The following is a 19,969-nucleotide window of genomic DNA, read 5'->3' as shown; positions in this document are numbered from 1 at the left end:
GTGTGAGACTGTTTCAAGACAAAAGTGAATGGCACCCAAGGAATGACACCTGAGGTTGTTCCCTGGCCTCCATGTGTGTGCACACACATGTATCCTCATACACATGAACACACATGTCCACATAAACTTGCACACATACACAAAAAGAGAATGTGAGGGCTGGCAAGCTGGCTCAGCAGGTAAGGGCTCTTACTGCCAAGCCTAATAATCTGAGTTCAGTCTCCAGAACTCATATAGGTGGAGAGTATCACCTTCTGCAAGTTGTCCTCTGACCTGAATACGTGTGTTGTAGGTCACCTGGGCGTGTGCACATACATGCTAAATAAATAAATTAATTTACAAGAAATACACCATGAGAAAGTTTTATCATCAAAAGTGAGTTATCATGCTTTTTATTATTACCAAATAAAAGCAATTATTTAAATAAGGATTGCAAAATGTTAGTAATGTGAAGATCTGAAAAACAGGAAATCAAACCCAGTGTGGTGACACATATCTGTAATCCCAGCACTTGTAGGTAGAGCAAGAGGAAGAGGAGTTAGGGGCCATCTTTGGCTACAGAATAAATTTGAGGAGAGCCTGGGCTATAGGAGGCTCTCAAAACAAAGAAAAAGGAAAATCAATACAAAATTAGCTACAAGAAATTAAATCCTCTACTAAATATAAACAACAACAACAACAACAAAACCAAAACAACAACAAAAACCAGTGCAATTTGTGGTGGTTTGAGCGAGAATTGCCCCCATAGGCTCACATATGAGCCAGGGAGTGGAGCTGTTGGAAAGGATTAGGAGGTATGGCCTTGGTAGAAGTATGTCACTGAGAGTAGGCTCTGAGGTTTCAAAACACACACACACACACACACACACACACACACACACACACACACACAAAAAAAAAACCTATGCCAGGCCCAGATCCAGTGTCTGTCTGTCTGTTTCTTTCTCCCTCTCCCTCCCCATCCTCTGTCTGCTATTGCTCCAGCACTATGCCTTTCTGCTTCTCACCATGATGATCATGGACTAATCTCTGAAGCTGTAAGCAAACCCTCAATTAAATGTTTTATTTTATAAGAGTTGGCTTGATCATGGTGTCTCCTCAAGCAACAGAATCATACCTAAGACAGCAACAGATATATTCACATATATATATAGTACATATTTGTATCTAATGTTTATATATATTAAAGTTTTATATATATACATATATAATAGTTTTAATTTTATTGTACATGCAGTAGGAAAAACACAAACTTCACTTGGACATTCCTAGTGGAGAAAAATGTGCTATGTAAATCCAAATAACAAAGTATGCTTCTAATCTTACTAAATATAGCACAGCCCTCTACAATCATTTTAAAAATAAACTCTTCTAGAATTAAACCTTTATGAACAACGAGAATTTTCAAATGATATGAAGTAAAAGAAAAGAAATTTACAGTTTGAGGTTGTTGGTAAAGACTTGGCTATTTAATTAAAATAGAAGTGATATCAGAAGCCATCCAAGAGACTGTCCATTTTCCCATATGAGAAAATGATCTCTTGTTTTCGGTAGTCAGTTTATTGGGACACAGAATGGAAGAAAATGGATGAGTAATCCAAGTGAACTGCCGTGTTTGCTGTTTTTCTTTGTTCATATCCCTACAAGGCAGGGCAGAGTGTCCTGTGTTACATACACTGGAACACAGATAAGGCAGGGCAGAGTGTCCCATGTTACATACACTGGAACACAGGTAAGGCAGGGCAGAGTGTCCCGTGTAACATACACTGGAACACAGGGAGCTACACTTTTCTGCCGTACCAGCTCTTGGTTCACATTGTCCTTAACCTTTCTCCCCCAACACAAGCCTTGAGAAGGAGGGTTGGACACTCAGGGCAGTTGTCCCTGGTAAGACCTGGAAAGCACGGCAGAGTTCTCTTGTTAGCTTTTCAAAAACTAAGTGTGTGTGTGGAGAACATGCCACCATGCATGTACGTAGGTCAGAGTGAAAGGTTTTGTATTTACTGTGTTTGAGGCAGGGTCTCACTTGTCTCTGCCGCTGCACTGCCTACTCCTGGCCAGCTGACCATCAAGTTCCTAACTGATTGTCCTATCTGCCTGTCGTCTTGTCACCGGAGTGGTAGAAGAAGAGATGCACACCACGTCCTCCAGCCTTTTATGTGGGTTTGGGGATCTACGTCAGGTCTCCAGCAGGCACTTTCGGCCACAGAGCAGTCTCCCCGGCCCTTTACTTCTTTTTCTTTAGATGTTTAGAAATTGTCTTACTCTCTCCTAGCCTAGAGCAGTAATATTAGCTATATCAGATGAAAACTAGCATCCAAGTAAATACTTTATTTACACAATATTTACTTGGATACACACGGCAACTTCTCCAGTGACATGTAAGACATGTGCTATACTTGGGTTGTAAACATTAAAAAAAATAACACTAAAAGCTGATGCCCTTGAATTGCCTTCCAAACCTGCTGATAAGACAGAGCTGGATTTATAGCTTATTGAAATAAGAAGAAATCCCCATCTACAAAGCCTCTATAGTGTCCTGGTCCTGGGAAGGTGAAGGCTGAATCTGAGGATTTGAGTATGGTTTAAGATGTGGGAAGTGGGGAGAGGATTCCGATTCAGATTGGATAAAGATATCACTATGGCAATATGAGACTGGTAGGAAGAAGCAATGGGGAAGTTTCAAAGTGAGAAATCAAAAGATCCTTAGGTCTGAGGGGGTCTTTTTAATAGATCTTTTAGACAGTGCCTATGGAAAAGAATCTTGGAAGAAAAACGTCACGTTAGTGAAGACAGGACTAGTGAGTTCACCCAGTGAAGTGGAGCAGCAGGGCAGGCCGTGCCTATGCTGACAAAGTGGGGTGGGGACCCGTGTGTGGTGATGCTCTTTCGTGTAGGCTATTCAGAGAAGAATGCATTTAGGTTTGTTTGTGCAGAGTTTTTAAGCAACTGGGCAGACTGGCATGGTGGCTTAGTGGGCAAAGGTGCTTGCTGCCAAGTCTGACTACCTGACTTTGATCTTCCACATAGTGGAAGGAAAGGACCATCTCAGAACCCGAGGTCCTGCACAGTTTGAGTAGAGCGCAGAGAGTGCCAGAGCGAGGCAGAATGAGAGTAGAGGCGGTGGCAGGAAGTGTATGAAGGGTTTAAATCTGACGAATAGTCTCGGTTTATAGTTCCATAGACAGCCGGTACTAGAGCTCTCCTGATGGTAGGGTGCGCAGGGGAAGCGTCAGAATGGTCATTCATAGTTAGGAAACTACTGAAGAAAGACATGTTTTCAGGGGTAAATACCTTTGACATTGATAGGAATTGGTGACTGGCTGTGGAAGGCCAAGAAGAGCAAAGACCCTGTTTGGGCTTCTGGCTTGGGAAGAAGGAAAGCAAGATTAAAGCTTTCAGTAAGTCAGTGAGAACTGACGTTAAATGGGATGGTAAGAAGCTTGGGGAAAGAAATCAGGAAAAGTTGAGTGTTCTAGACACGCGGGATTGAGGTGCTTTTAGAACACACAGCATATATATCCACTATATACAGCCGAAGACCTTGAAGTGGATGCTTGCAGGGGGCGTGTGGACCAAAAATGGAGATCTGACGTTCATTGGGCTATCTAGATGACAGTTAGTCATCTGAGTTTTTTACTAGTAGTAGCTTACTTGCATAAATATTATGTTTAAAAATCTGAGATTTTTTTTCCAACCAGTTGTTACAAACAGTTTTGTAGAATAGACTTTAGAAATATGTCCTCACTTGTTGATCTCCTTTGGCAATCCAGGAAAATCTGAATCTAGCGCTGAATTCTGCCTCGGCCATTGGTTGCACCGTGGTCAACATTGGTGCACAGGATCTCAAGGAAGGGAAGCCGCACTTGGTCTTGGGGCTTCTCTGGCAGATCATCAAAGTTGGTCTTTTTGCTGACATTGAGATTTCTCGGAATGAAGGTAAGATCATCAGATACATTACTCTTCAGTTGTGGATAGCCTGTGAAGAAAGAGCTGACATCTCTGTGTTTCCCTCTTAGCCCTGATTGCTCTGCTAAAGGAAGGGGAGGAGCTCGAGGAGCTGATGAGACTTTCTCCTGAGGAGCTGCTGCTCCGCTGGGTGAACTACCATCTGACCAACGCAGGGTGGCGCACCATCAACAACTTCAGCCAGGACATTAAGGTTTAGATGGTTGAAAATTATATTCTCTTTCTTATTGTTATTATTATTTTGGTGGGGATCATATGTCATAATATGTTGTGTGGCAGCCAGAAGACAAACTATGGGAGTTGATTCTCTCCTACTCTCATGTGGGTCCTGTAGATGGGACTCAGAACACCAGGCTTCCGCAGCAAGTGCATGACCCACCAAGCCACCTCACTGGCACAGGGTTTAGATTTTCATTTTTGAGTTTATTGCAATGAAATAAAGGTATAGGATATAAGAAATTGGGATTCAGACTTAGATTTGAATCCACAAAGATGATTGGGAATGAAAAAGGAAAAGGCTTATCTTTTCCTGTCTGAGTTAGATGCTACCAATTATATTCACAAAATTATTTAAAATAATAAACTGACTTATTGGCTTTTAAAAATAAGACTTCCAACTGGTTATGAGATGAAGGCAGTTTCAGTTTTAATAGATTAATCATTTTCCTCTGCCACTGACACACTGAATTATAATGAACTAAGAATTATTGCGTCTGTTTGCTGGAGTGGAGCCCTGTGGGTTCAATACTCTTCCTCTCATTTTGTTAATAGCCAGCTAATAGAAAATCAAATTGTCTGAGGACATGGGAAATCAGTTGACTCTGGGAATCTTATGGTATGACTCCTAACCTGAGTCGCCTGAAACACTTTCCTCTCTACGGGAGAGCCTCATCAAGGAAACTGTAGCATCCACTTCCGCCCACCAGTACCTTCCCCAAGGTCACTGCTGGCACAGGTGCTGCCAAACTGGATCCCTGTGACTTTTCTCCTCTGCGATTTATTTTTCCCAGAATTATCTGGAAAAAAAAATTAGGGTAGTGCTGTCTTTTGTTCATATTTCCTCTTCAAATATAATGCCTTCAGTCACCTTTGGCCACAACAGTGACATAGTTTTCCCTCCTTTCAGGTCTTAACTACTATTCTAAAAGCTTAGTGGTCTCAGTCTCCTTAAAATTCAGTTCAGTTCATTCCAATATTTATTAAGCATCTCCTGACATTACACCAGGCATGGTGAAGTCAAGGCTTTTGAGAAGTTTACCAATTAGACCTAGCAAACCATGCAAAATTTACTGGCTTAAAACAACGATTTAGTATTTCTCATAATTGTGTGTGTGTGCTGATGCAACTTGGCTCGGTGGTTCTCCTCTCCACTTGTCTTCGGGGACCAGCTGTCAGTCTGGCTGATCTGGAAGCTGCACAAAGGCATTAGTCATGTGACTTAGTGCTCCTCTGCCAGGTCTTGCCACAGGGCTGCTCGGGCTTCCTCACACGCTGAGGATAGGAGACAGTTGGGCATTTTAGATAGAGGGTAACTTCAAGAGGGAAGAACCAGAGACTCCTTGAGATTTGGAGCTTGAAATCCCTAGGGCAGTCACAGCATTCTGTTGGTCACAGCAAATAGCCAGGTGAGCCTAAATAGGAGAGGAGGGGAAATAGCTCCTGCTTCCTGCTGAGAAAAACTCCATCTATGTTTGGAGACAAAAAGATACAGTAGCCATCTTTGGAGATGACTATGTTAGATGATGTAATCTAATGGGGTTACAGTTTGTGTATAGAGATGGAGAAGGATGCAGCATGGTGTAGGGATGCAGTGGTTCATTCTAGAGAGCCCAGCAAAGCCTCCCCAGAGTAAACCTTTGATGAACCTAGAAGGCAGTGGTGCTGGGGGATGTGGACACATGAAAACGGTAAGGGGAGGGGGAGAGATTCCAGGTATAAGTGACAGCATTGCTAGAAACTCCAGGGTGTAAGAGAAGCCAGAAGCCTGCAGTAGTGTTGTGTATTCAGGACCCCTGGGTAATGATGGCCTACGCTATTTAATACACCATTTTGTTTTAGATGAGAACACTTTTTCCCCTAAAATTATTTTTTATTTTATCTATCTTAAAATACTATTTTTTTTTCTTTTCTTGAAGGACTCAAAGGCCTATTTCCACCTGCTTAATCAGATTGCTCCTAAAAGTGACCGAGACGGTGGGCATGCCGTTGCCATTGATCTCTCAGGATTTAATGTAAGTGATTTTTTTTAAAAAAAACTAGTTTTATATCCTGTAGTAATAGTACACGTGATATAAAAATGATCATTTTTGAGTGTATAGTTCAGTGGCATTCAGTACATCCTTCGTTCTTTGTAACCGTCACTACTGCCTCTTTCAAGAACATTTTCTTGGTCTCATAGTGAAACTCTTTCCGTGCAACAGTAACCATCCACTCCTCCTGGCTCCTGTGACTCATCTAGTCTACTTTTTAACTCTGAATTTGATTACTGAGTGCAGTGAAATTTACAGCATAACACTCTTTCTAATCCTCTCTACCTCCCCATCCTTCCCCTCTCCTCCATCCTCTTTCTGCCCTGTGTGCACCATGTAAGTTCCTAGTACCTTTAGCGGCCAGAAGAGGGTGCCAGATGCCCTGGAACTGGAGTTGCAGACAGCTGTGACCCTCCATGTAGGTGCTGGGAACTGAGCACAGGTCCCCTAGAAGAACAGCTGGTGATCTTAACCTCTGAGCCATCTTTCTAGCCCCCCAAGAGACTAAAATATTTAAAATGAATGGTTGAGGTTGAGTTTTGGTTCTTTCACACTCTGTTATTATTTGAAGCGTTTGTGGAAAGATAATTGCTTGTAAATATTGTATCTATAAAATTATGTCAGTAAAAGTTTGATATTGACCATTTTGTTTTATTTCCCTGTGTAGGAGAAAAACGACCTGAAGCGTGCTGAATTCATGCTTCAGGAAGCGGATAAGCTTGGTTGCAGGCAGTTTGTTACTCCTGCAGATGTGGTTTCAGGAAACCCAAAGCTAAATCTAGCCTTTGTAGCGAACCTCTTTAACACATACCCGTGCCTACATAAGCCTGACAACAATGACATTGATATCAATTTATTGGAAGGTATGTTCTTTCTGCCTCAAGCTGACCACTGTATTTCTTTTTGTGGTACTGTCCTACTTCACTGTCCTGGGTAGGGGACTGTGGTGGGAGACGCGATTATGTGTGTGTGTTCGCATGTGCAGTAAGAGAAGTTGAAATTACAGAACGTAATTGCTGGGTTTTGTTGTAAGAAAAGTGGGAGACGCGATTATGTGTGTGTGTTCGCATGTGCAGTAACAGAAGTTGAAATTACAGAACGTGATTGCTGGGTTTTGTTGTGTAAGAAAATGCTGAGTATATCTGACTTACCTGCCATTGCTCCAGAAGAGTTAAGTGAAAACTATTAGACATTTAAGGAATTCTCATAAATGATTCTGTAACATAATTCTGCCACCAGTGTAGAGAGGATGAACTCTCTATTAATTCTGCCACCAGTGTAGAGAATGAATTGTCTATTAGAAAAAGTAATCCTTGATAGCATTTTCCCCTTTGAAAGTAAGTTTGACTTCATTATTGCTCTTTTTAATATTTTTAGAGTATATGAAAAATTATCATATTCATTATTTATTGTGTTTAGGTGATTGTTATCTGTTTCATAATATAATACTTTCCTGTTTTGCTTCATGAAATGCAGATTTGACCCCTCCTAATGTAGGTACTGTATTTAGTACTTTTCTATATTCTATAAATACATTCATTCTGAATTTTCCTTTTTATTAGTGGCATTTATTCTTTCCACTTGGGTTGATATTTATTGTTTTGCAATTTCATGCTATGTTGTCTTAATATACCTATGGAATGAATGACTACAAGCAAGAAATGCAAATGAAATTATTAGCTAGAGCAAGGCTTTGATTATGTGCACTCTACCTAATTTGCCTTCTATAGCGATGGGATATTGTGGCAAACATATTAGACCTATCAAATATTCAGTAAATAAACTAGATTTTATTATTTTAGATTAGATTTTATGATTTTATCTCTCTCCTGTGACAAACCTTTTTATCATAACTGTCTTCGGAAGGGTTTAGTCATAGTTTATAACATAATTTATTTCATATTATTGATGCCTATTCTAAAGTCATTGAAGCTTACAGTATATGAATTGTCTTAATGACAAAAACATTCTCAATAATGAGCTCTCTCTCCTTATCTCTGTCACCCAGACTCTTCCACTTCCTCCCATTTTCACACACACCATGAATATTAAAATGAAGAGGAAAAAGTGTGGTGACCTGGCGAGCTGCCAGGGGGCGAGGCAACCTAAGGCTTAGCCGCCCTGCTTTGGGAAATAGAGCTTCCCGTAGCAGTGTGTCTTCTGCCCGATCTTCTTCCCCGGGAGACAGAGCCAGGCAGCTTCAGAATCTCTCTCCGGGGTGCCGCAGCAGGAGCTACAGTGTCACAACCACTAAAATTTCAGGTTAAAGGTCTTTTTAGTTATAGAGCTAATTTAATTCACTCTTTTTTAGAGTCCTGCCAAATAAGGACTATACTCTTTACAAAGATACCTGAGAGGGAAAATGTCAAAAACATAGACTTCAATTTTTTAAGCAGAAGAAAAATTAGGGCAAAAAAAAACTAGAACTTTAAAAATTAAAGAAAAAAAAAGAAGACCTTTGTTTTTGAGTCTGGAAAATTTCAGAATCCCTCTGTGTCTTACAGCAGAAGGCATTGTTTAGAGTGGCATATTGAAATGGTCGGCTTCTTAGAGTCACTGAATTCTTTGCTAACTACCTTTTCCAACTTGCGCGCGCTCCTCTGTCATGTGTGGGTTCCTTTGCTAGTGTTCCGCATGCTTTTGAGAGTTCTCAGTGTGAACACGATTGCTACATATTTCCTCTAGTATCCCTATACTTGTTAGGATACTCTGGGAAATATTTATCAATCATCTCTATTTAGAACATATGTATGTCCTGACATAGCTGCCAAAAATGCATTTGACTTTGGCTATCATTAGATTATTTTTATTTTCCTCTGTAAATTTGTTTTTTTTTTACAGATCCTTGTGAAATTTTGCTTTGAACTTATCACCCCCAAATTTATATATTAGTATGTCTCATTCGCAGAGAATTTCGCCTATAGGGAACTAACGAAATTTAAAAACCCAGTTAGATGTGACACCTTCATATCAAATTGTACCAAACATGTATGCTGCATACAGAGAGACTATCTGAGAAACTAAATAGACCATAACATTAGAAAGACTTTGTTCAAATCATGGTTCCACCATTTAATATCCAAGTGACAGCTGTGAGCCTTGACTTTCTTATATATATAAAACACAAGTAATAATATTTACTCTGAAAAGTCACAGAAGAGGGTTAGCATGTCCAGGAATGAAAGCATTTAATCTGCAGTATGTGCTTATTAAGGGTTAGGGCGGGAGGAGTAACGCACATGCAAGTGAGTCTTGCATATGTTATTTTTCTTTCTGTCTTCTTAATAACAGTTTGAAAAATATTGTTTTATTGAAACTTGCCAATTTTACTTGCAAATAAAAATATTTAATAGTGCTAGCAAGTAATCAGAAATTAAGATTTTTAGTTACATGGTTGCGTTAGTTGTCTGTAATCTAAAGGCATTTTTCTAGTCTGCAATACATATGTTTTTGAAATGCTTTCCGTGGCTCCTGAACAAACGCATAGTGCTTCTGGCTTTGAGCATCTATTTACCAAGGTGACTTAAGTGGCGCTAGGTAAATACATGCTCACTTAGAAAATCTGTTTTACTTTCTGTGCGTTAAAAATCCAAATAACACAATTAGTTAAGAATAGAAAAAAATACAAATCTCTAAAACTTATAACAGTTTCCAAACTTTTAAGTGTAAGTTTAATGCCTTTTCAAATAACCATTGTTTCAATAGTCTCAATAGACTTTGAGTATCTTAATCAAAAATTGTGACAGTCCATCTTTTGTAATTTAAAAATGTAATTTGGACTTTCCTAACTAGAAACAATGTAAAAATTTCCTAGTTACTGGGGGAAAATGTATCTTGATTTGGCATCAGAAAGTTAGAGAAAGAAGCAAAGGCAACTCCAGGTTGTCAAGCAGTGAACATGATGTGCTTAGGTTTATGTCCTGCTGGAAGCAGCTCAGGGATGTAATCTGCAACACTTGTTTGAGTTGGCTCTTTTAATAAAAATTTTCCCATGTAGATTGTTTATTATAAAGCAGTGTAGCAGATATGACAGAATGATCAGTTACTTTTTGAGACTAGAGGGGATAGAATTTTAGCAAGAATTTATTTGGTTAATAAAACTAGATTATATAGATTCTGTTAACTGTTAGGTAATAGCATTGAAAATTTATTGAAAATTGGAAGTAGGGTAAGTGGTTTATTTACTGAATATTTGATGGAAATAAACAGAATCCTTTAGATTGTATGAATATTTAGTATTTTGTGAATATTTAGGTTCATACTCTGTAGTACTTAATTTGAAAGTGACTGTAGAGATGACTAAGAATTGATGGAGGAGGGTCATCGGTCCATGTGTTACTCTCATTGGTTAATTAATAAAGAATGAATCCTGGAGATGAGGTGCTTATAGATTTCTATTCCAAATGGCATTGTAAGTCTCTCATGGACCAAAGTCTAGAGTGACCTATACTGGCCTGGGCATTAGACGTGATGAGATGTATAAATGTTTTAAGAAGTATAAAGGTTTTAACTTCAGGGAGTGTGGTGATAAGATACAATCTAAGTTGTTTATTGTCCTCCCGCTTTGTCAAAGAATAAGACAAGATGCACTCACTTAGAGCCATTTGCTGTCAGTAGATTCTGTAAGGCGGATATGGCAGGGAGAGTTCAGGTCTCTCCCCGAGTTGTGCATACCATAATATTCATGCTTTTTAAACAGATGGTGGTACGCCCAGGGAGACAGGCTAAACAGAAATACCCAGAAGTAACACCGAGTTTCCCTTTAAGGTGCTCACTGGGGTCCAGTAACTCGCAGTGATGAAGTGTATCAGAACAAAATGGAAAGTTGTGGTGGTCTGAGTTCCTTGTGAGTTTTCGGCAGTAGCAATCTAAAGTAACACAGAAAGCTGAAGAATGTTGCTACTCCTCACTGCATGTTTTTTGCATCGCCTGAAATCTCTCCCCTTCATTATTTGTAAAGTTTAGATTTGTATGGCCAGGACGGTTCTTGTCTAGCTGTAATCTGCTCAAATGCTGAAATGCTGCATTTGGGAAAGGTCGAATTTTCTAGTCTGTTTACGCTGCTGTTTGTTACCTTGCAGGCTAAAAGACTAGCTTTATATTTGGCTAAACTAGGCCATAATTTTGTGCTACTTAAATTGCATTTGTACTATCTGCTGCATCCCTGGACAGAAAACCCCTTGGCTCGGTAGTTCACAGACCTCAGATAAGGGAATCTAGATGGAAAGAGAGCAGACGGAGGCTTCCTAGATAGTTGGGATGAGAAACATTTTCCCCTTAAAGAAATTACGTCAGACAAAGTGGCCAGTTTACCCCTCCAGGATGCTTTAAGAATAGTTCTTAGTGGGGTTGGAGAGATGGCTCAGAGGTTAAGAGCACTGCCTGCTCTTCCAAAGGTCCTGAGTTCAATTCCCAGCAACCACATGGTGGCTCACAACCATCTGTAATGGGGTCTGGTGCCCTCTTCTGGCCTGCAGGCCTACACACAGACAGAATATTGTATACATAATAAATAAATAAATATTTAAAAAAAAAAAAAGAATAGTTCTTAGTTACTTTGGCCCGAGTCATCAGTGTGGGTTTTCCTCTACCCTAGGAGAGAGCAAGGAGGAGAGGACGTTCAGGAACTGGATGAATTCACTGGGGGTCAACCCGTACATCAACCATTTGTACAGGTAAAATGGCTGCCTATGTTTCAACCTTACCGTCATAATCTAAGTTTCCCTTCTAGGTATGTTTTCATGAGGAAGTTTTCTCAAACCACAAGAATTTAGCCAACATTTGGAATGCTGGGAATGGGCAATCTGTTTTGTTTGTTTGTTTGGTTTTAGTGTTATGTAAAAAGACGATGTGATGATAATAATATTTGATTATAGTATAAAGAATAAATTTCCGAATTTTTATAGTTGTTGATCACAAAAATAAGAAATTATTTCATGCCAGGCAGTGGTGGTGTACACCTTTAATCTCAGCACTGGGAAGGCAGAGGCAGGCAGATCTCTGTGAGTTCAAGGCCAGCCTGATCAAATTCCAGGACAGCTAAGGCTACATGAAGAAACCCTGTCTCAAAAAAATCAAAAAAGAAAAAGACAATTATATTTCAGCACCTAGGATTAGAATAACAATAATATCTAATACATTTTCTCATCTATATGTCACTATTTTTCACTATAACTCATAGTTTTTCATTTATTTTTATGCCTTATTTATACTGTAATTTTCACATAAAATTTTCCTCATGTGTAAAAATAACTCATTTCTCTGAATAATTATTTTAATTTGTCTTATTCTTTAAAATTTTTTAAAATTCATTTTATTTTCCCCAAAAAGCATCATTATACATCACTGTTTTTCCTTACCACTGTCTGTCCATCCTCCTTCCCCTTTTGTGAGACCTGCTTCATTCTCTACAGATCCCCCTTTTCGATATTTTCCTCTTTTCCCATCATCCCTTTTCTACGTTCATGTCCTACACATATGTTCATAGTCCTACACAGTCTAGGTCCTGCATATGAGAGAAACATACAATGTGTCTTCCTCAGTCTGACTTACTTCAGGGAGAATAACAATTTCCATTTGCATCTCTTTTTCCTATGTGTATCCTAATTTCGTGCAAGGTAAACTTTTAATTTTTGTTGTTAATACTGAGGATTGAGCCCAGGGCTTTGTACATGAGTGGCAAGCATTTTACCACTGAGTTACATCCCTGGCCCTGAATGTCCCAGTTTTATTCCTCTTTAAAGCTGAATAAAATTACACTATGTGGATGAATCAAATGTAGCTTATTTATCCTTCTGCTGGTAGACATCTGAGATGGTTCATATCTTAGATGAACAATGCAGCAATAGACATGAATGTACAAGTGTGTCTGTGGTATGCTAACTTAGAATCCTTCGAGCATACATTCAGGAATGGCATAATGTGATAATATAGTAGCTCTGATTTTGTCATAGCAAGTGTACATTAATAGGGCTATAAAAATATTTATTAAATTATGTCCTATGCTTTCTGCTAGTGGTAATAATGAGTCTCTTTAGACATGGGTAAGAGAAAGTGTTTCTTTTCTCTTTATTATAGACTATAGCCTTGATGGCAGTGGAGAGATGGCTCAGAGGTTAAGAATCTAGCCTATCTGGGTCTAGAAAACAAAGGACAGAGAAGGTTTTGGGGCTAGAGGCAGACGGCTACCTTGAGGTCTAGGAACTCTTCTCGACCAGTCCTTGGATGGCCTATCACTACCAGTGTCTTCCCTTTGTTTCTTGTTCCTGTACTTCTCCTGGTTCTCCAAAACAAGATGGGCCATGTTTGAGATATGTTCAGCTAGCACCATGTATATAGCTGGTCTCCTTCCTTCTGCTCTCAGGTATATAAAGGGCTTTTCTCTCCACCAGAAACTCTCATACGATTGGGATACATTGATGAACTGTGGATCCCCCGGGGCTTATATTCTAAGCAGAGGTGGCAATCTATAGCTTGCAGGCCAAATTTTTAATAAATACATATTAAATATATAAGTATCAATATGTATTTAAATATATATGTATATATCTGAGCTTGAGATTCCAAAGCAACTAGACTGACTATAATGCTGATTTTAACTAAATATTCTTTTCTTTAAATAAGCTGTTAAATGTATTTCCGGAACTATTAGTCCTGGGACTTTTCTACCACTGTTTGGTTCTAGAATTTATTGTGAACTCCTTGGAAATTATTCAGGTCTCTGAGCCTCAGGTTTTGAATGTGCAGAACATGAATAATAATAATACCATAGTAAATAAGAAGGAGGGTGAGTGCATTTAAAGTAAAAGAAAGGGAAGTAGGTGAAACCCCAGAACTTGCAACGACTTTAGTGATGTCTTTTTGCACACAAAATGCTCATGTGCTATTCAGATCTTAATAACTGTACATGAGATGTCTCCATCGCTTAGCTCAAAGCCGGGCTTCACTCATTCACTGCTGCTTGGATGTGCCCAGAGAAGGAAAAGTAACTCTGATATGAACCTTAGCAGAACATGGCCAGTGGATAACCTATTGGAGGAGAAAAGGCACGCATTCCTTCCCCGACTGCTACTTACCGCATTGCTGCTGCTTTATTTCCTTCACGCCAAGAGCTGAAACAGACTCGACAGACTTTAACCTTTGGGAGACTGTATTTTCCTGAATCCAAAGCAGCAGTGTTCTTTAGTATTCTTCCATTCAGAACTCCTACTTCCCTGTAAAATCCTTCCTCCCAACTTTTATTATTGAACAGGAACAGCTACCCACTGAATAGCTATAATTTTCCTATAACTATTTTTAAAGTTTAAAAAAATCATAATATATAACACATGAACTCATTCTATTGTGTAAGTCTCAAACAATGTAACTGTATAGAATAAAATAAAACATGCAATTCCCTTTGTTCCCTCTCATTCCCTTTTCCCTGCTCACAAGTGATTGCCCTTAGCAGTTCTTACATATGCATAAAGCTGAGATCAAACTATATGAGTGGCCTGCCACTTGCTTTTAAATACTTAAGTGTATCTTGTAGAACTTTTTATATTGTATTTTCTGACCAAATTGAATATATCTGTGGGCAGCCCAGGAGTTCATAGTAAGGATAGTTGACTCAATAGTCTTTACCATACTTCTTTGTATATGTGTATGTGCACGAGTGTATATACATGTACAAATGCCTTGTAAACATGAAAAAGGTGGACAGGTCCTTAGGTTGAAAGTTTGAAGTGAAATGAAAGCCGTGTCATTTATTAGCTTTAGATGACTCTTGTGTGTTTAAAGACACATGCCCATCTGTAGGACAGTCGTAGTAACTGACAGTTTTCCCTTTCTTATGTGCATTTCCTTCCTGTTTTAGTGACCTTACAGATGCCTTGGTGATCTTCCAGCTCTATGAGATGATCCGCGTGCCAGTCAACTGGAGCCATGTCAACAAGCCTCCGTACCCTGCTCTTGGAGGGAACATGAAGAAGGTGAGAGGCGTGACTGAAGCTCTGCTATTGTTTCTCTGGTGTGAAGCCCAGGGTGTCGGTTCATAAACATTGGTGTGAGGTTTGTGCCTATAGATTTATTCACCTCAAGATGCACGAAGCGTAACGGGTTCTTCATAAACTCAGTTACTACCAAATGTTTGGACAGACGAAGGCAGCGCTTCCAGGCCAACACTTCATACACTGTTTTCATCTTGAACAAGTTTTGGTACTTCTGTTATTGAGATGCAGCCTAAGTGCCCTCTTGTGCTATAATTGCCACTACTCGCCCAATCTTCAGTGCTTCCTCATTCATTTATTCATGAGATGTAGTCTGATTTCTTACTACGTGCACGGCATGGTGCACGGAAGAGCGCGAGCCGTGGAGCTGCTGCTTAGGAGGTGCCCCAGAGATGATGGTGATAAGATATGTATGCCCGCGACTGGGAGCGAAATGGGCACTGTGGGCTTTAAAGAGAAAAGGGCCACACGCTCTCCCATCCAACTGGCTTCGTGTTGGAGGCTGCATCTGAGTCAGAATCCAGAAACTGATGGAATTTTGTCACAGGGAAACTAGAAGAGGGGTGGAGGCCGAAGGAAATGGATAGTGGTGGGGGCGTATGTTGCTGAGAAATGAAACCTTATAAAAAGTGTTCCTTTTTATGGCACTTCTAAAATCACTTTAATAACATATAACAGGAATATTTAATAAAATCCTTTGACCTCATAATTTCAGTTTAGCCATCCCATGAGAAACTAGAAAGTCAGGCCGGGACGACGATTCCGGTGGGAAATGGTTGACTGTAGACTGTGCAGACGGAAGAACCTGAACTCAGCCCCCAAAACCTGTGTCAAAAGCTGTGTATGGTGCCGCGTACCAAACTGAAAGCCAGATGTTACCCCAGATAGACCACACCTTCTCCTGCACGGTAGCACTGACTTGCGGTTTCCTAGTCATTGCTGGGTGTATCGGCATCATCTTGGGCTCTACACTAGCAACCCCATCTCCCTTCTTACCATCATCTCTCCTCAGAATCTGCCTTTACTGAGACACATTTCACACAGAACTGCGACTCCTGTTGACTGGAGAAGTTTCCAGTTCGTCCTCACTGGTTCCTCTTCCTATTCATCCTCTACCATGTTATTTCATAAGCTAGAAATTCATTTCACTTATTGCAATGATGGTTTAGTGGGAAAAGTCCTTTCTACAAGTGATAGGACTTGAGTTCTTGTAAAAATTGGACATGTAACAGCAGTGTCTATAACCCCAGTGCTCCTATAGGGAAGTGGGAGTGGGGCAGGAGAATCATCTAACGCTTGAGGGTATGCAGCAGAATAACAAGGCGGAGATAAGGACTGATGCCTGGGGCTGCCCTCTGGCCTCCACATTAGTGCTGTGGCATGCATATGACACATTTGTATTATCTGCACACATATACCTACACATAGCTATAAACACACAGAGGAAAACAATGGAAAACATAAAAAAGTGTACCTCCGATACATATGTCAACAGATGATAAGAAACCTCTGTAGAGACTGCACCTAAACAAACATTTAGAAAGGACTTAACTGGGTTTCTCTGACTAGAAATGAGTAAGTAGGTGGGGAAATGATTTACTTGGCATTTGTCTTAGTTACGTTCTGTTGCTGTGAAGAGACACCATGATCATGGCAACTCTTATAAAAGAAAGCATCTAGTTTGCTTACAGTTTCAGAGGGTTAGCCCACTAGCATCATGGTGGGAAGGAGATAGGCCTGGTGCTGGAGCGGTAGCTGAGCGCTTTTCATCGTGATCTTTAGGCAGCAGGCAGAGAGGGAGACACCAGGCTTGCTGTGGTCTTTTGAAACCCAGTGACACACCTCCTCTGACAAGGCCACCCCTCCTAATCCTTGCAAACAGTTCATCAGTTAGGGACTGAGCATACACATACCTGAGCTTCTGGGGGACATTATTCACACCACAAGTGCTGATAAATGGGAGTTTTCCTGTAGATGGCACTGTGCTGAGAACAAAGCTGAAATGTGGAGGATGTTAGGGATTTGTGTTCTGATTGATTGATTCATTGATTGATTAACTTTTTTTATTTTAAAGACAGGGTTTCTCTGTATTGCTTTAGAGCCTGTCCTGGAACTTGCTTTGTAGACCAGACTGGCGTTGAAGTCACAACTTGCCTCCCAAGTGTGCCACTGCCTCTGCCTCCCAAGTGTGCCACTACCTCCCAGCTATAGGGATTTATACTGAACACTTTTTATAGGAAATTGATACTATGCATAACCAAAGAAAACACGTAAAAAACTAAGCATAACATAGTTCTGACTCTAAGGAAGCTAATAAGGTCCAGATAGTTGACTGGCATAGTTAAGATTTTTTAATTAAGTTTTGTGATTCTTGGGAACCCAAGAGTCTCACACATATGGGAAAAATACTCTATCACTGAACTGTCATGTGACTCGTTGTTCCTGGGGTGACTTTATCTAGCAAGCATCTTCCCACTCCAGATAGAGAACTGATGACAAACCAAAGTGAGGATCCCTCCAAAGTCCACATTGGTGAGCCAGTGAGCTTTATTGGGGTACCTTAAAAGAGTATGGAGTGAGGGGTCACTTACAGGAGCAGAAATAGCACCAGTGCCCACCCCACATGGGTGACAGCTAACGAAAGCTGGAAACCTGGAGCGCACTGCACAGCCTGCAGGCAGCTTAGTAGGGTGGAAAATCCTTTTCCAGTGGCTCAGCTGGTCTCAGACTCTTCTAAGCAGGTTAGCTACTCTGATGCTGATTTTCAGCATTCTTACTGAATTTTAAGGAGCTTCCCTGCAAGATGGAGCATTTTGCCTCCCTTTAGAACACACTGTGGCTGAAGAAACTTCCCTCCAAGGTAGAATGTCTTATCTAGGAGGAGACTTCTGCACAGCAGCTACATCCCGGACAAGGCCTTTGCAGAATCAAGTGGACAAGGACCTGAATTTCAGAGAACACATCCATAGGCTTTCTAATAAACCGTAGTCAAATTGAAGGGGAGACTAGTACTTTTTGGTTCTCTGTGTAATATAGCCATAGACTTTCTAAGAAACTATATAATCTATATTCAAGTTGGAGGGGGGGCTAGCACTGTTCAGCTATTTTCTTTTTCTTTTTTTCCTTTTTTTTTTTTTTTTTTTTTTTTTTTATCAAGTCAAGGTTTCTCTGTGTAACTTTTGGAGCCTGTCCTGGAACACTCTGTAGTCCAGGCTGGCCTCAAACTCAGAGATTTGCCTGTCTCTGCCTCTGCCTTCTAAATGCTGGGATTTAATTTATCCATTTTCAGAATCACTTTGTTATTTTATTTTTTTTAAGATTTATTTATTATGTATACAGTGTTCTGCCTGCATGTATGCTTGCAGGCCAGAAGAGGGCACCAGGTTTCATTTTAGCTTGTTGTGAACCACCATGTCATTGCTGGGAATTGAACTCAGGTCCTCTGGAAGAGCAGCCAGTGCTTTTAACCTCTGGTCATCTCTCCAACCCTCTTTGTTGTTTTGATCACTTCCCTGTAAATTGGGTGTAATTGTTTCACTTGGTTGTTAAGAAATAACGTTTGGTCATAGAGTGTCATTGCTGTTACTTTGCTGGTGGTTGGACTGGCATAGTCTGGGAATATTCTTAAAATCTTTTTTGTTTTGTTTTTTTTTTAAATACTAACAGTTTTGTTTGCTTACAGATTGAGAACTGTAACTATGCAGTCGAGCTTGGGAAAAATGAGGCCAAATTCTCGTTGGTTGGCATTGGTGGGCAGGACTTAAATGAAGGGAACGCAACCCTTACTCTGGCCCTGGTGTGGCAGTTGATGAGGAGGTAAAGGCTTCTGTCTTCATTCTTTGTTGTAACACTGGGTTCCTCAACAAATCTTTTGAACTAAACACGTCGCTAGTTTTGGGAGACTCGTGAACATACATAAGAAATAAACAATGTGAAATAAATTAATTCTGTAAAAGGTTTGCTATTGGTTATATATTTTCAAAAATTACAATGGGTTAATCTCTAATAGTACAGTCATTTTCAATAATACCTCTTCAATGGCTTTGGAAGGAATTATTTTAAATTTTTAAAATACTATCTGGCAGTGTTCCGTTTTGATTAGTGAGCTTTGTAACTTTTGAGTGTAATTATGCGCACATGCCAGACTAAAATAAGAAATTTAAATTTTGGAGACAGGAACTTGCGATCCTCTAGTTTCAGCCTTTCAAGTGTTGGGGTTATAGGTGAAAACCACCACACCTGGCTATTTCTTAAATACTGATATAAATTATGTGAAAACAAATTCCATCCCCTTGCCTCAAGTTCATATCATTTCTGTTGCAGATACACACTGAATGTGTTATCAGATCTTGGGGAAGGAGAAAAAGTCAACGATGATATTATTATTAAATGGGTCAATCAGACTCTCAAAAATGCAAACAAGAGCACTTCTATTTCCAACTTCAAGGTAACAAGAACTTTTAAAAGTTAATACCTAAGTTAATTGAAGGGATTTTTAATGAGAATTACACTAGCGAGGTTCAGAAACATATAACCCAGGAATTTAGGTGTAGTAATTATCTGGCATGTGTAAACTCAGAATAATTTGAATTCTTATATTTTCTATTGGTTATCTATTGAATATAGACGCAGGTTAGTGCATTTAACATAGTAATCTGATGTCAGAAATAGAATTGAGCCAAAAACCCAGTTGTCAAGTGATAAAGAATCTGCAGTGTGTTGGTTGTTCACATAGGCCTGTAATGTTTTGTGCTCCCTAGCAGC

At 39.9% G+C, this 19,969-nt stretch overlaps 1 protein-coding gene across 3 annotated transcripts in view; it reads left to right on the top strand.

Annotated features, from left to right (window-relative positions):
• The window catches only part of Pls1 (plastin 1), a 92,250-nt gene that overhangs the window by 65,756 nt on the left and 6,525 nt on the right, over positions 1-19,969 (top strand). For all 3 annotated transcript variants that reach the window (XM_048452524.3, XM_048452526.3, XM_048452525.3), the window contains exons 7-14: positions 3,774-3,939; positions 4,020-4,162; positions 6,105-6,200; positions 6,886-7,081; positions 11,815-11,893; positions 15,073-15,187; positions 18,888-19,021; positions 19,529-19,652. In XM_048452524.3, the coding sequence (XP_048308481.1) occupies positions 3,774-3,939; positions 4,020-4,162; positions 6,105-6,200; positions 6,886-7,081; positions 11,815-11,893; positions 15,073-15,187; positions 18,888-19,021; positions 19,529-19,652 (1,053 nt within the window). The remainder of the gene's footprint in view (positions 1-3,773; positions 3,940-4,019; positions 4,163-6,104; positions 6,201-6,885; positions 7,082-11,814; positions 11,894-15,072; positions 15,188-18,887; positions 19,022-19,528; positions 19,653-19,969) is intronic.

The sequence above is a fragment of the Myodes glareolus genome, chromosome 4 (assembly GCF_982192425.1).
Source record: "Myodes glareolus chromosome 4, mMyoGla1.1, whole genome shotgun sequence".
Lineage (NCBI taxonomy): Eukaryota > Metazoa > Chordata > Mammalia > Rodentia > Cricetidae > Myodes > Myodes glareolus.
The sequence above is the reverse complement of the archived record's forward strand: the minus strand, read 5'-3'. Positions and strand labels throughout refer to the sequence as shown.